Below are 14089 nucleotides of genomic sequence, written 5' to 3'. Positions count from 1 at the left end.
AAAACATCAGAAAAATCGTACAGACCCTAAACATTTAAACAGTAGTGTAATAATATATGTTTTGCATTTGCAAATACAAGCTCTTATTCAAATCAAATAGCACAAACCTGTTGCAGTTCAAATTCTGTGGAAAACTTTTTTGTGATGCCGTTAATCAGACCTCCAGAAAAGAAGGATCCATCATCAAAACTACGGAGATCCCATGATAGAAAATGTCAGTAGAGAATATAAATATACATTTAGAAACAAAGAAGGAAATACAGTACTTACTCCTTAGTTATATGCTCCCAGTTTGCTCTGACAAAGTCCCAAACCAACGGCTGCCCTATTACATTGTCTGCAATATACACAATGGCGTAGGTAATGTCCTGCTTCCTGATCAGGTTTGGATCTATTGAGTATTCCAGGTACCTTTAGAAAACAGAAGGCAAGTAAATGAGTATACGTTACATGTACGAGACTTAGTTAAATTAATAAAATTAATTAATTTAAAAAAACGGACATCCGTCATATAAAATATAAGCTACCATTCAAAAGTTTGGGTCAGTAAGATTTTTATTATATATATTTTTTAAAGAAGCTTATGCTCATCAAAGCTGCGTTTATTTGTTCATAAAATACAGTGAAGAGCTCCCATAAACATAAAAAAGAACTAGAAAGAAGCTAACTGAAATGACTTGAATTAAAAGAAAGAGATTAACTGAACTAAACAAAAATCAAGAGCTAAACTGGCTTGAACTGAATTCTGAGGGGAAATTAATTGAACTTAGCTCCCATAAACAGATTGAAAACAACTAAAAAGAAGTTAACTGAACTGACTTCAACTGAATTCTGACTTGAAATGTGCTGAATGGAAACTGATTAGCTGAACTAAACTAAAAATCAATGGTACAAATAGACCTTGAAAGAGATGAACTGGCTTGAACTGAATCACTGAACTCAACTGAATTTGCAGAATAAGAATTAAGAAATAAGAATAAAAAACTGGTATGAACAGAATTCAGATTTCAGGCTTAGAGAAGCATTTTCCATACGGGTTAGTGTCAGGGTTCTTCATCCACTGTCTGTACCACATTCTAGTGAGCTCTGAACATCCCTTCACTCCGGTTTTGCAGGCCATTGAGACTGCGTTAATTTGGTTGTATCTATAAACAGAAGTCACACAAACCATACAATATTTCAGCTTCCCTTTCCCATATATTCCCTTTTATCACAGTGAACATTGCTTATATTGCTATGAATTAAACTCTCATATGTTATGCAACCTCTCAGTTATAAGGAGAGTTTAAAGGGGTCATATATATTTTTTCGTTTTTTTTTCCACTGAGGTCCACTTAGTTTTTTAAACCCGTAATAACAGTAACAATTTTGCTTTTTATGATCATATTTCACCCCAGTCTCTGAACCTTACAATTAAACGAGCCATTTTTGCAGTTGTGCCTATATGACTTTTATGTAAACATCCTCTTTGCATATAAAATTACCTATGGGTTCGCACAAGCTCTTGACAGATTTTCCCACACTTTATTCATATTTACCACATTTGTCTTGTGTTTATGAATAGTATATATTTCCTCATTACCTCAGTGTGGTAAAGTTAATGTGTATATGTGGGTGGTCATTTCTTCTTGTGGTCTGTCTGACGTCAGTACAGAACGAGCTGCTTAGTTTCAATAAACGGTTCTTTTTCATAGTACTTTAACTCTTTTATATCCAAAAATCAACAACCGTTTGATTTATCATGATGTGACCCCTTTAAAATTCTACAGTTTTATGTTTGTGCTTATAGAATTAAAGCATATAACTGACTGTGGTAACACATTGTGGTGGTACTAAAGTAATACTTAGAATAAACTGTAAACAAAGTAATCATGTATTTACTGGTCCATGTATCTTGGTGGTTTCTGAGTCCAGTTTGATGTGATATCTTTGAAGTGGTCAAAAAGAGGTTGCGCCTTTCTCCACAGGTAAGTCTGGAGTGGTTTAAAGAAATTGATAAATGATCAAATAAGTGTCTAATACGTTCTGAATGAGCATTCTCTGTGTATTGAATTTTTTTATGTATAAGCTGCATATATGTGCATAATATGTAACAAACATACCTGCAAAGGTCCATAGACTTCTGTTCGGTCAAACATGAGGAAAAAGTACTCCAAATTTCTTACGGCAGATTCCCACGGTATGTACTCCTTCTCCTCGTAGAGATACTTGGTTGTTCTCAGAGCCAAGGTTATGTTGATTATGTCTGCCCTATGAATAATCAGATTCAGATTAAAACAATTATTTTATTATTTTCAGAAAGATAATTTTTGGATGAAATTGATGCCGTGAGGAATTGTCCATTGATGAAATATCTTTGCAGCAGAGAGCTTACCTCGCCAAATTAAATGCATCATCGATTATCTGGCCCCTATTAAGAACTGGAATAACCTATGTGAAAAGAGGGTAAAATCAAATGTTATATTATGTTATTATTTATTATATGTATATTATATCAAGTTACTAGTAAATATCATTTATAATTATATATTAGAACAATTCAGAACTACAACATTATACAGCAGAACAATATATATTATAAAGATTGTAATGCACTAGCACTAGTCAACATTTGAAGTGGATCAAAACCTTTCATCAAAACCAAAATGCATTCTTGTCTTAGGGCAACTTTGATGAACTTTTCTGATCCACTTCAAATGTTGTTGACTACTTTATTTAATACTATATAACCATATAATTTTGTTACAGTTTTGCTAAATTTGGATTTTATTCAGGTATGCTACTTTGATGCTTAGTGTTTTTAATTAATTTAAAGATAGTGAGATACATACTTTATGATCTGAATTCAGTTGTGTGAGGAGACGTTCCCAGTTCTGGGGATCATAATTAACCCTGTAGTATCCCGTGACATTCAGGTTGGCCAATAACCAGTCAGTATCAGTCTTCATGGGCTCATATGAAGCTGTTTTAGTAAGCAGCCAGTGCTGGCCCATGTTACTGCCACTCTTCAGCCATGTGATTGGCACAAACCATTCATAACTGCAATCATTTTTTGAACATACACTCTTAAAAATAAAGGTGCTTCATGATGCCATAGAAGAACCTTTTTGTCTAAATGGTTCCATAAAGAACCTTTAACATCTGAAGAACCTTTCTGTTTGACAAAAGGTTCTCTGTGGCGAAATAAGGTTCTTCAGATTACAAAACAAGAAAGAGATGGTTCTTTAAAGAACCTTTGACTGAATGGTTCTTTGTGGAACCAAAAATGGTTCTTCTATGGCATCGCTTGAAGAACCTTTTGAAGCACCTTTATTTTTAAGAGTGTATAAACACAGTATACTTTAAAAGGACAGGACTCTGTTGGCACATTTGTCAGTTTAAACATACTTGTAGTCAGATGGCTTGTCCACTACTGCCTCTGGGTGTATCAGGAAGTGTTGCTGAGTGATACTTCCTGTTCGAGTGTCAATAGTTACTACAGGAAAACCCATCTGAAGAATCCAGCGATTCATTATTTCATTTATTGAGGCTGGGAGCTGGATGCTTGAATCTGCGTCTACAACCTGAAAAAGATTTATAATGAAACGTAATGAAAAGTATGGTTGAAAAGACAAACACGCTTACACTAATATTTAAGGATTCCATCGCATCAATTTTGTAACTTACTTCCTGCAGTTTTTTCCAAAGATCTGTGTACACAGTGTTGCTGTATGCATACTCGTGCAAATAGTTCTGTGGAAATAATGCACGGGTGTTAGTCTGAGAAAAAGTCACATTAATGCATCATAAAATACTTTTAAAACCTCAAACTCTTCAGACATACATGAAGTCCATTAGCAAAGATAGACTCTGTCAGAAACTCAGACAGCATTCTCAGTATTGCAGCCCCCTGAAATGACAACAATTTAGCATTAACTAAAACACTGCAATACGACACTGCTTAACAGTGTTATTTCAAGCTGTTTTTGGCACATGATGAAAACCTTGCTATACGTGATGGTATCAAATAACTGATCGATTTGATCCGGTGTGATGACTTCATCCTCTCGTGAAGAAAGCGGGTGGGAGGAAACCAGAGAGTCAACGTCAAACGCCTTCTGAACCTGTTGCTGCACCATCAGATCTTTCTTCAGGAGAGAAAAGACAGTGAACCCCTCACTTTAATATATTCATAATACTTTTAAAAAAAATTATATAATAGCAATGTACTTGATATAGATTACTTTTTTTGTATTCTGTATCAGGTAACGGCTTCACTTTGCTCATGAACATTAATTAAGTTACGTTACGTTACGTTACATTACGTTATGTTCGCCTAGTAGCAGTAGGTCTGGCGTTAAAAAAAGACGTAAATAATTAGCTAGCAAATGAAGAAATCTTACTATTTTTAGTGTACTGTTCACGAATGAAACAACTTCACGGAACTTTACCAAGCCTCGTCTGCGTGATTTATTGGGGAGCAAGTAGAGGACGTTTTTCGTTGGGAATCAAGCAGGCATAGAATAGAAACGTGAAGTAACTATTTTTAATGAACAAAACAGTAGCTGATTCTGAATTACCTCCTCTCCTAGGTTCACGAAACGGTTGTCTATAAAATGCATTGCTGTTCTGTTGTAAGTAATCTTAAAGATTCCTAAATGCATCTACTTTCGGAAGGCCAAATAAAGTGCTTTTGCTTTCGCCTAGAAACACACAGCGTCTCGCTGACATGGCTGCTTCAACACTAACTACGGTTACTGAAATCACGCCTTCTTTCTTCGCGTGCACATTTGGACGGCATTATGCAAATATTTCCACATAGTGAGGTAGATATGTGGGGGCGTGTTAGAATGAGCCGTTTTAGGGGGGCGTGGCAGAGTCTTTCCTTTGATAAAGAATATCTCTTTGGTTTTGAGACTTTAGTCTTTGCAACTTCAGGGATCTTATCTATGCACAATCAGCTTGTAACACTCCAAAGAGAAAGGGAAACTTGAAATCGCATCGTATGACCCCTTTAAAATTGATCATCCGAGTCTAATATGATCCAGCTGGCCGTACTAAAAGACACTGCGGGCCGTATACCAGTTGCCCATCCCTGCTCTAGACCAACAACTTTTTGACACAACCTGCAAATTACCACAATAGATAAATAACTAAGCGTACGTAAGTGGGAAGGTCCAAACTCCACCTCTGAGTCGCAGTTATCAGAAGCCTGTGTGGTGCCAGAAGTTGAGGGGGTCCGTTTGCAGTACAGATTTGATGCCGTCATGGACCGCAACAGGGCCGCTGCTGGCCAAATGCGTGCCCTAAGCAGAATTGTATTGTTGTGCCCCCTCCCCCAAATATTATGGATGTAAATAAAACAACAACAAAAAAAACACCTTTTATAGGGGTCAAAACAGAACTTTAATATATCTATGCACAATCAGCTTGTAACACTCCAAAGAGAAAGGGAAACTTGAAATCGCATCGTATGACCCCTTTAAAATTGATCATCCGAGTCTAATATGATCCAGCTGGCCGTACTAAAAGACACTGCGGGCCGTATACCAGTTGCCCATCCCTGCTCTAGACCAACAACTTTTTGACACTACCTGCAAATTACCACAATAGATAAATAACTAAGCGTACGTAAGTGGGAAGGTCCAAACTCCACCTCTGAGTCGCAGTTATCAGAAGCCTGCGTGGTGCCAGAAGTTGAGGGGGTCCGTTTGCAGTACAGATTTGATGCCGTCATAGACCGCAACAGGGCCGCTGCTGGCCAAATGCGTGCCCTAAGCAGAATTGTATTGTTGTGCCCCCTCCCCCAAATATTATGGATGTAAATAAAACAACAACAAAAAAAACACCTTTTATAGGGGTCAAAACAGAACTTTAATAAAATATAAAAGTAAATAAATAAACAAATTCTAATTATATTGTATTGTTTACAAATTACATTTGTAGCACTAGACAGTTACAGTTGTCTGGTTGATTTTAGTCTCAAGCATTCAGAAATCACGCAAAAGAAAACTACATAGTTTTACTAGGATAAAACCATGGTTGATTTTTTTGTAAGGGTTGTGATGTCCACATGTTTTTGTTGAAGAAATTATTGAGGCTGTCGCATTTCTTTTGCAAAAAGGTGGCCAAAAATGAAAGATTAAGTGGATATTTGAATTAAATGTTTGGTCAATATTAAAGGACTTGATCGTCCAGTAAGTGTAACAGCAGCAATTACCAGGCCTTGGCTCCCTTTGCAAGCATTTGTAATATGTAATGTAGGCCTACATAAATTGTTTACCTTGTATAACATTATGTATTTTAACAGTGTTATTCAATGAAACCACTTAATTATTAATTAACCAATCATTATTGCCTCATTGTTTTATATAATGCATTTTAAGTAATTTTAAAGGCTGTTGTTGGCTTAGGTCTGATTTTATAACCACAAAAAATATTATCTTAATACTTCTTTGTAAACTATGAAGTAACAAAATCATGGTTCATTTGTGGTTACAAGACTACAAGAACCATGATTTTTGGTTTTATCCGTAAAACCATGGCTAATTTTTGTAAGGGAACATGGGAAGTCAGAGAGAATATTAGATGAGTTGTTGGTGGTTAAATTATCACCGACATTAAAACACGTTATTAACGTCAACATCCAAAAAAGTTTCACAGGATTATGAATGTATGTACTCTGCGTATAGGGAGTGGCGGTACTGGACCGCAACATAGTGCTCGTTTAAAAGAAGGGCACGGTAGACGTAGGATCCACAGCTAGATGAATTAGTATAGAAGAAACCCTATGATTACAACGACCACCATTTGAAGTTTCACAAAATTCTGAAATTATCGTACATTATGGGATTTTTTTTTCATTATTGATCGTACATCGTACAGTGGTCTAAATTATCGTACAAATACGATAATTATCGGACGTCTGGCAACACTGGTGGGACGTCATCTGCGTAAGGTAATGTTTTTATACAGTCTATGGGTAAGATGCATTACAGAGTTAAAATCAAAATGGAGCCTTCTGATTTCTAGTGTAATATTATTGTTTATTGTATTGTTTGCTATATTTTGTGAACATAGAAATGTTTTTCATATGTGAATATAGTGAATAAAAACTTACAATATTCCAGGTGGGTTCAACATAATCAGCTGCAAGATATGAAACATAACTTGCAAAACCTTCATTGAGCCACAGGTCGTTCCACCATCTCATGGTCACAAGGTTCCCAAACCACTAGACAATAATTTGACTCACATAAATGAATGACATCATTTAAATTAGTTAAATAACACCATTTTTTAGAGAGAGAGAGAGAGAGAGAGAGAGAGAGAGAGATGTTCTCCACATACCATGTGTGCAAGTTCATGTGTAATTACAGTGACCACCCATTCTTTATCTTCATTAGAGGACACTTTAGGATCGTAGAAAAGCGATAGCTCTCTGTATGTGACCAGACCCCAGTTTTCCATGGCTCCAGCAGCGAAATCAGGCAGTGCGATTTGGTCTAGGGAATGGAAAGTATTAGTCTGACTGCTTTTTTCCCTAGTGGCCCAGTGTTAATGGATTGAGACACAAAGTTTGGAATGAGCTTGCATGTTTAAACTCTCACCTGATTTGGACAGGGGGTATGTGGTGTTGTAATAGTTTTCTAAATACTTCAAAATAGGGAATGTCACATTAAGGGCATAATCTCCCTGACAACTTTCAATGGCTTCTCTACGTCCCCATATTCTGATCTATATATATAAAAAAAAAATAATAATTTAGTGGAAATTACAAATTGATTATGTAATAAAAAGCAATACATTTTTAACTTGTTATCCACATTTGAAATACATTTATAAGAGGAAAGAAGGGAGCAAGAGAGTGAATATATCTTGATTTCTACCAAAATATTGGCCTCTGGAGGGGATCGTATGTTGGTAAATTCACTGACAACAAAGGCCAACAGATATGTCGACATTTTTTCAGTTGGCTCAAATCTGGTCTGTAAAACCTCTTGATTATCTATGGTGAAGCTTTTAGTGCCTAAAGGGAAAATCAGAACACGAGTGAAGATTTAAAATGTGTCCACAGAAAAATCCATTCAGTATACTGTAGTGTACAGGTCAAAAGTTGGGGTCTAAATGATTTTGTGTTTTTGAAAGAAGTCTGCGATTATGCGTTGTTTTTTGTTGATCAAAAATACAGCAAAAACAGTAATATTGGGAAATGTTAATATAATTTAAAATCACTATTTTCAGTTTACATATATTTTCAAAATGAATTCATTCCTGTGATGGCAAAGCTGAATTTTCAGCATCATTACTCCAGTCTTCAGTGTCACATGATCCTTCAGAAATCATTCTAATATGCTGATTTCCTGCTCAAGAAACATTTTTTCATTTTCATTTCTTACTGTTATTAAAGTTGTATTGCTTCATATTTTTGTGGAAACTACAATGCATTTTTCCCCCCAGGATTCTTTGATAAATAGAAAGTTCAAAAGAACAACATTTATTTGTTTTTGTCAGTATTATAAATGACTTTACTCTCACTTTTGCTTAATTTAATAATGCATCCTTGAATAAAACTGAACTGCTGAATAATAATTTCTTTCAAAAAAAACTTTTGAACAGTATATAGAAATAATAAACATATTAAAAAGAATTGTTCAGAATGTTAAATGTCAATTTTAACACGCAAGGGAAAATATAAGGCCTCAATAAGTGATTAAAGAGCAGGTTATAAACCACCAAACAATCAAGGCTACCATTATACAACTTTGGAAAAACTTCAATAAAGCTAAAATAATTGGTAAGGTCTCAGTTTCCGAAGTCTTTCAGATTGGCAGTGCGTCTTCAACTTCAAAAGATTTGTGAGCTCAGAAACTCAGATTGTTATGTCTCTTACTGTAAAGACTGGGATGTGGTTTAAGCCTACTATTTTTTTCCCATTAAAAAAACACTAAAGTCATATCATAAGATACAGTATGCATCCCATTGATTTAGAAGCATATGCTTAATTTGATCATTTTTGTGAAGTAAATGATAAATGTGTTTGGATAATGTAAAGCTTTGATTACTGAATTAAACTGAAATTACAATATTTTCTAATATTAGTAATAGAAGATATTATCATGCCCTCAACAGAGTATCTAATACATTTGTTATTGATGTGATCACTAACCCAGCTCCATGCCATTAGAAAGGGCCACAGTTCCAGGAGGGTGGAGGAGAGTCAGATGGAAGACGGCCTTCATTGACGGCTCATCAAAGCAGGGGAAAACGTTCCGGGCGGCGGTGGGCTGCATTTGTGTTGTGGCGACAACTCTGCCAAAATGAAGTTATCTCAGTTAAGTGTGAAGGAAGTAGTAATACAGCTTATAAAAGTCTTCATAAATGTTCAATTGTGTAATTCAAGGGAAACATTAATTACACCTAGTAATGAATTTACATTTTACATGTACATTTTTGCATTTAGCAGACACTTTTATCCAATATTCAGTAATAATAATAATAATAATAATATTTCAATAATTACAAAAATTATAAAGCAGTGGCTCGTGGTGTGATAAGACAACTATTTTAATTTTGTTTTTAAATTAAACATTAAATCATTCTTTCCTAATTTTAAGAAATTCTCTAATTCATTTATTGCCCTGATATTATATACTGATATTATTATATTTTAAAATTCATTTGTAATACCACAGTACAAATTAATTTAACTTATAAAAATCTAAAAGATGATTAAAATACTATTACTTTTGACATAATTATGTCTATAAACAGTTTTATAGTTATTTTTATATTTATACAATTATTACTATAAGATTGTATTACGATTAATTAATTAGTATTATAAGTATTTACTTTGATGTTGACTACAAAAGCTGTGAAATGCAAACATTTCAGCCCTTTCTTAGCAAAGTAATGCCAGTAGTCATCTTACTTTTTTACATCATTTTCTGTGTATTCGCTTCTGTAAAATCCTCCTAGGTTATCTGACAACTCTCCATGGAACTCCGTGTAAAGCCAATAGGACTTTCCAACTTGTAGTTTTCTTTTCAGCTGAATCACCATGAACTGTGTTTGTGTTTGAAACCAGGTCTCCAGTATGGCCGGAGCGCTTGTTCCTCCCAAACCCGTCAGCTTGGCATGGTGCATCTCCGAGGTCAAGGTGAAGTTCAGCTCATTGGAATGAATAAGGATCAGGTTGGTCTCCTTCAAGCACGTGAACACAACTCCAGATTTCCCGGTGAAAATGTACATGCCCTCCTCGTCCGGCACCAACCGAGGCCAAAGCGTCACATTGTAGTACTCAGGAAGAAGGGCGTCAGGCAGTCTGTACTTGTCCCAGGCCTCGTTCGACGGTGCCGAGGTTCTGTGGGGTGCTGCAGTCGTCACTATGCGGGTCCCGTCTCTGGCATTTACCTCGTTTTTCCGTTTCTCTTGAACATAGACCACTGACAAAGCAAAAATGGTGAGCACGGCCCCAGCACCCAACCCAAATAGCACAAATCCTAGAGGCTTACTAATGTAAAAGCCTTTCCCCATGGCCGCAGAGTTAAAATGAAGTCTCAGGAGATGTTGTCAGGAGTTAATGATGGGGCCAGAACAGGATCAAGTCTATGCAGACAGTCATGAAGCGTGTGTGATTAAATAGTGGTGACTGTGATGAATCACGCTGTGGATATTTGATTATCCATGCCACTTCTGCGAAAAACAATTACTCAAGCTCTACATGTTTGCATAGTTCTCATGTTTAAATCAACAAAACAATGGCAAATATGTCTTTATACTTCGCATTTGACTTTACTTTGCATGTGACTTTTGTTTGCCAAGTTAAACTGGGACACAGGGCTTATTAGCGATCGCTTCAGGGTAATTACATTACTCTTGAGTCTTGAAATCGCTTCATACCCCTTCCAAGTTAACATTTCAAATGTTATGAAACAGCCTCCTGGCGTTCGTGTGGTTATGACATGTGAATTACATAAAAAAACAATCCAGCGGAGGTCACCAAGCAGCACTGTATCTTTTAACGTATTCTGAGCTTACATGTTCAGTGTGTCATGATGACAATGTATAAGCGCATTCAGAAATGAGGAAGATGCACACTAAAATATTCAGACACAGTTACACAGCTTGAAATAAGGATTTCAAAATGTTTCTACAACTTAATTATTTATTTGAGAGAAAAAAGACTGGTGTACGTGTATCAAAAAAGGCCTTAAAAAACAGTTACCACCTACCACCACTACCATTTAAAAGTTTGTGGTCAGTAAAAAGTCTCTTATGCTCACCAAGGATGCATTTATTTGATCAAAAATACAGTAAAACTTTTCCATTTTAATATATTATAAAATGTAATATATTCCTCTGATGGAAAAGCTGAATTTTTAGCAACTCAGGTTACATATTTGATTATTAACAATGTCGAAAACAGTCGTGCTGCTTAATATATTTTTTTGTGGAAAACATGATTCTTTTTTTTAGGGTATTGAATATAACATTCAGAAGAACAGTAGTTATTTTAAATGTCTTCACTGTCAGTTTGATCAGCTTATTTCACTTGCTGAATAGAAGTATTAGGGCCAGATTTACTAAACATGGCAAATTAGCATTAGAGCGCAATTCCATAAAAGCGCCGATGGGAGCGCAAATTCTGCGGGTGATTTACTGACAATGCGCACATTAAAGAATACAGATGCAGCCAGATCGTTTCCATAATGACCAGCGCAATCTACCAAGAGCAGTGCTTTTTTTTTGCCTTTTTTGACCATTAAATATTGGAGCAAATACCAGTAATTTGACGAGTGCAAACGTTAGTAAATCACGTTGCGGGATTAATTTGCGGGATTAATTTGAATACCCTCCTCCCATAAATTTTGTGTCCGAAAGGGAAACTCCTACAAATGCATATTCAATAAGGTCAGGTGCAAAAATAACTGTGTCCACACCTTTTCAGTGCTAATTCTTCACTGCGCGTCTTAAGTAAATTCTGAAAGTAGCCTACTATTTTAACACCAAAAGACGGTTTGCGCTGGCGCAAGCTGTTAGTAAATCTGGCCCTTCATTTCTTAAAAAGAAACAACTTACTGACCCCAAACTTTTGAGCAGTAGTGTATGTTTATACTTTTTAATGGCAGCATATTTTCAAAAATGCAAAATCCAGTCAATAATAGCAAGTTAACAATAAAACGCTAAATAGAATTTTACATTTTATTAAAGCCCCAAGAAGCTTCGCGTCGTGCCTAACAACGCCCCTTAGCTGTCATAAATTCACTGTAAACCACGACTTCACGGGGCTTACTGCTTTTATAAAACGGTTATTCCATATACATAGTAAGGTTTCACAAAATAAAACAGAGCAAATAAATTGTAATGATATTAATAAAAACAATATTCTTCCACCAAACAATGTAGTTCCTCAGAAACGGTTGTGGTTGCAACAAAGTGGTTGCCAAGCAACACGAACATGTAAACAAAGGTGTGTGTTTGTAGAGTCATTAGCTGTGTCTCATTTAGAAGGCTGCGCCCTCCGGAGGTCGCATCCTCTGTAGGATGCATATACGAAGTGTCCTCAACCTAGAATTAAAGGAGACGGCCTTCTTAGGACAGGCGGAAAAGTCACGTTGCTATGCCAACACATTTAGAGCATCACTCTCACACTACTTAAATGAAGGAAAATTATTTCTAAATTTGGAAAGTAATTTGAAAAATAAAACAAGCTTTTGCTTGTTTTATTTTGTTCAATGTTTGAGGAGCTGCAGCGTATGTACAGCATACATCTGTTAGAGTAAAAAAAAAATGAGGAGGATATTAAAAACAAAATGTATCCGTTTTTACCGAGGCGATTTAATGCAAGTTGTAAACACCACACCTGCGCTTGTGTGTACATCTGCCGGCGCCGGCATTTTTCAAATTAACAACGGTTGTTTACGGCGACGCAAAGAATTGTGGGTTATCTGTAGCAGCGAAGGATACACCTCATGCATCCTCCGAATTCCTGTGAAAGAAGGTCGCATTCGGAGTGTCCTACTTGCTTTTCTGAAATGAGACAGCCTCGATGACATATGCAGCCTTCAAATGCGACCTCCGGAGGGCGCACCCTTCTAAATGAGACACAGCAAATTTACAACAGCTTCGAAAGTGGCTCAACCAATCAGAATCAAGGACCGGAGCTATCCATTTTATAAGAAAATATGAGTGTGGTTGCCCATACACAGTTGTTTACAACTGTTTTTGAGTGTGCATAGATATACGGTTGCTTGGGTTTGCTAGGATGCTACTTAGTCAGCTCAAAACAACAGATTTTCCAGGCCCTAAGTGGTTAAATATCAGCGCTGTTGTGTCCTTGAGCAAGACATTTCTCAGGTTACTCCAGGAGGGGCTGCTCCTTGGGTAAAAACATCCAGCCAAAATGCTGTTAGCATCCATTCATTTTCATTCCATCAGGTTACGGGATGATGAACTCATGTGAGGCTTGAAATGAGATGCAAAACACACACACACACACACAGGTTTGTTTTTGTGAAAAGTGGGGACATCCCATAGGCGTAATGGTTTTTATACTGTACAGACCGTATATTCTATTGCCCTACACCAACCCTACCCCTAAACCTACCCCTTACAGGAAACTTTCTGCTATTTCAGATTTTCAATACACTCCATTCTGTGTGATTTATAAGTGTGTTGAAAAGTGGGGCCATGGGGTAATGTCCTCAAAAGTCACCTTCTCCTTGTAATACCTATGTCATACCTTTGTCATTATACAAATTTATGTCCTCATTTGTCACAAAAACGCACGCGCGCATACACACACACACACACACACACACACAAAGATTAATAGGAATAGTTCACCCAAAATGAAAATTCTGTCATATTCACTCCCATTTATAAGTTTGGGTGTTAGTAAGATCTCTTATGCTCACCAAGGCTGCATTTATCAGTTATATTGTTAAATATTACTGAAATAAAAAAAAAAAAATTCTGTTTCCAGTTTCAGGATATTCAAAATTGCCCTTTTGTGTCACACAGGAGAAAAATCATACAGGTTTGGACGACATGAGGGTGAGTAAGTGATGACAGAATGATTATTCTTTTACTTATGCCAGTTCAC

At 36.3% G+C, this 14089-nt stretch overlaps 1 protein-coding gene across 1 annotated transcript; it reads right to left on the bottom strand.

The window, feature by feature from the left end:
• Positions 1-2370: 2370 nt before the first annotated feature.
• On the bottom strand, positions 2371-10554 carry LOC107568915 (aminopeptidase Ey-like). Its single transcript, XM_016254911.1, has 12 exons — positions 9914-10554; positions 9149-9291; positions 7869-8008; positions 7590-7716; positions 7330-7484; positions 7100-7213; positions 3984-4127; positions 3824-3889; positions 3667-3732; positions 3388-3563; positions 2832-3039; positions 2371-2430 (listed from the first exon to the last, which is right to left on the bottom strand). The coding sequence occupies exons 1-12, from the start codon at positions 10516-10518 to the stop codon at positions 2371-2373; spliced, it is 2004 nt and encodes a 667-aa protein (XP_016110397.1). The 5' UTR covers positions 10519-10554.
• Between the last annotated feature and the right edge of the window lie 3535 nt (positions 10555-14089).

Source organism: Sinocyclocheilus grahami, unplaced genomic scaffold, assembly GCF_001515645.1.
Source record: "Sinocyclocheilus grahami isolate Dianchi unplaced genomic scaffold, SAMN03320097.WGS_v1.1 scaffold1293.1, whole genome shotgun sequence".
Taxonomy (NCBI): domain Eukaryota; kingdom Metazoa; phylum Chordata; class Actinopteri; order Cypriniformes; family Cyprinidae; genus Sinocyclocheilus; species Sinocyclocheilus grahami.
This window is presented reverse-complemented; position numbering and strand designations above follow the sequence as displayed.

What these genes read in the sequence shown, in the direction of transcription:
- LOC107568915 (XM_016254911.1), bottom strand. Translation starts at nt 10,518, where the DNA reads ATGGGGAAAGGCTTTTACATTAGTAAGCCTCTAGGATTTGTGCTATTT. An exon ending in TTTGGAAAAAACTGCAGGAA is followed by an intron (nt 3,564 to 3,666) that starts GTAAGTTACAAA and finishes AATCTTTTTCAG; the next exon opens with GTTGTAGACGCAGATTCAAG. An exon ending in GACAAGCCATCTGACTACAA is followed by an intron (nt 3,040 to 3,387) that starts GTATGTTTAAAC and finishes AAATGATTGCAG; the next exon opens with TTATGAATGGTTTGTGCCAA.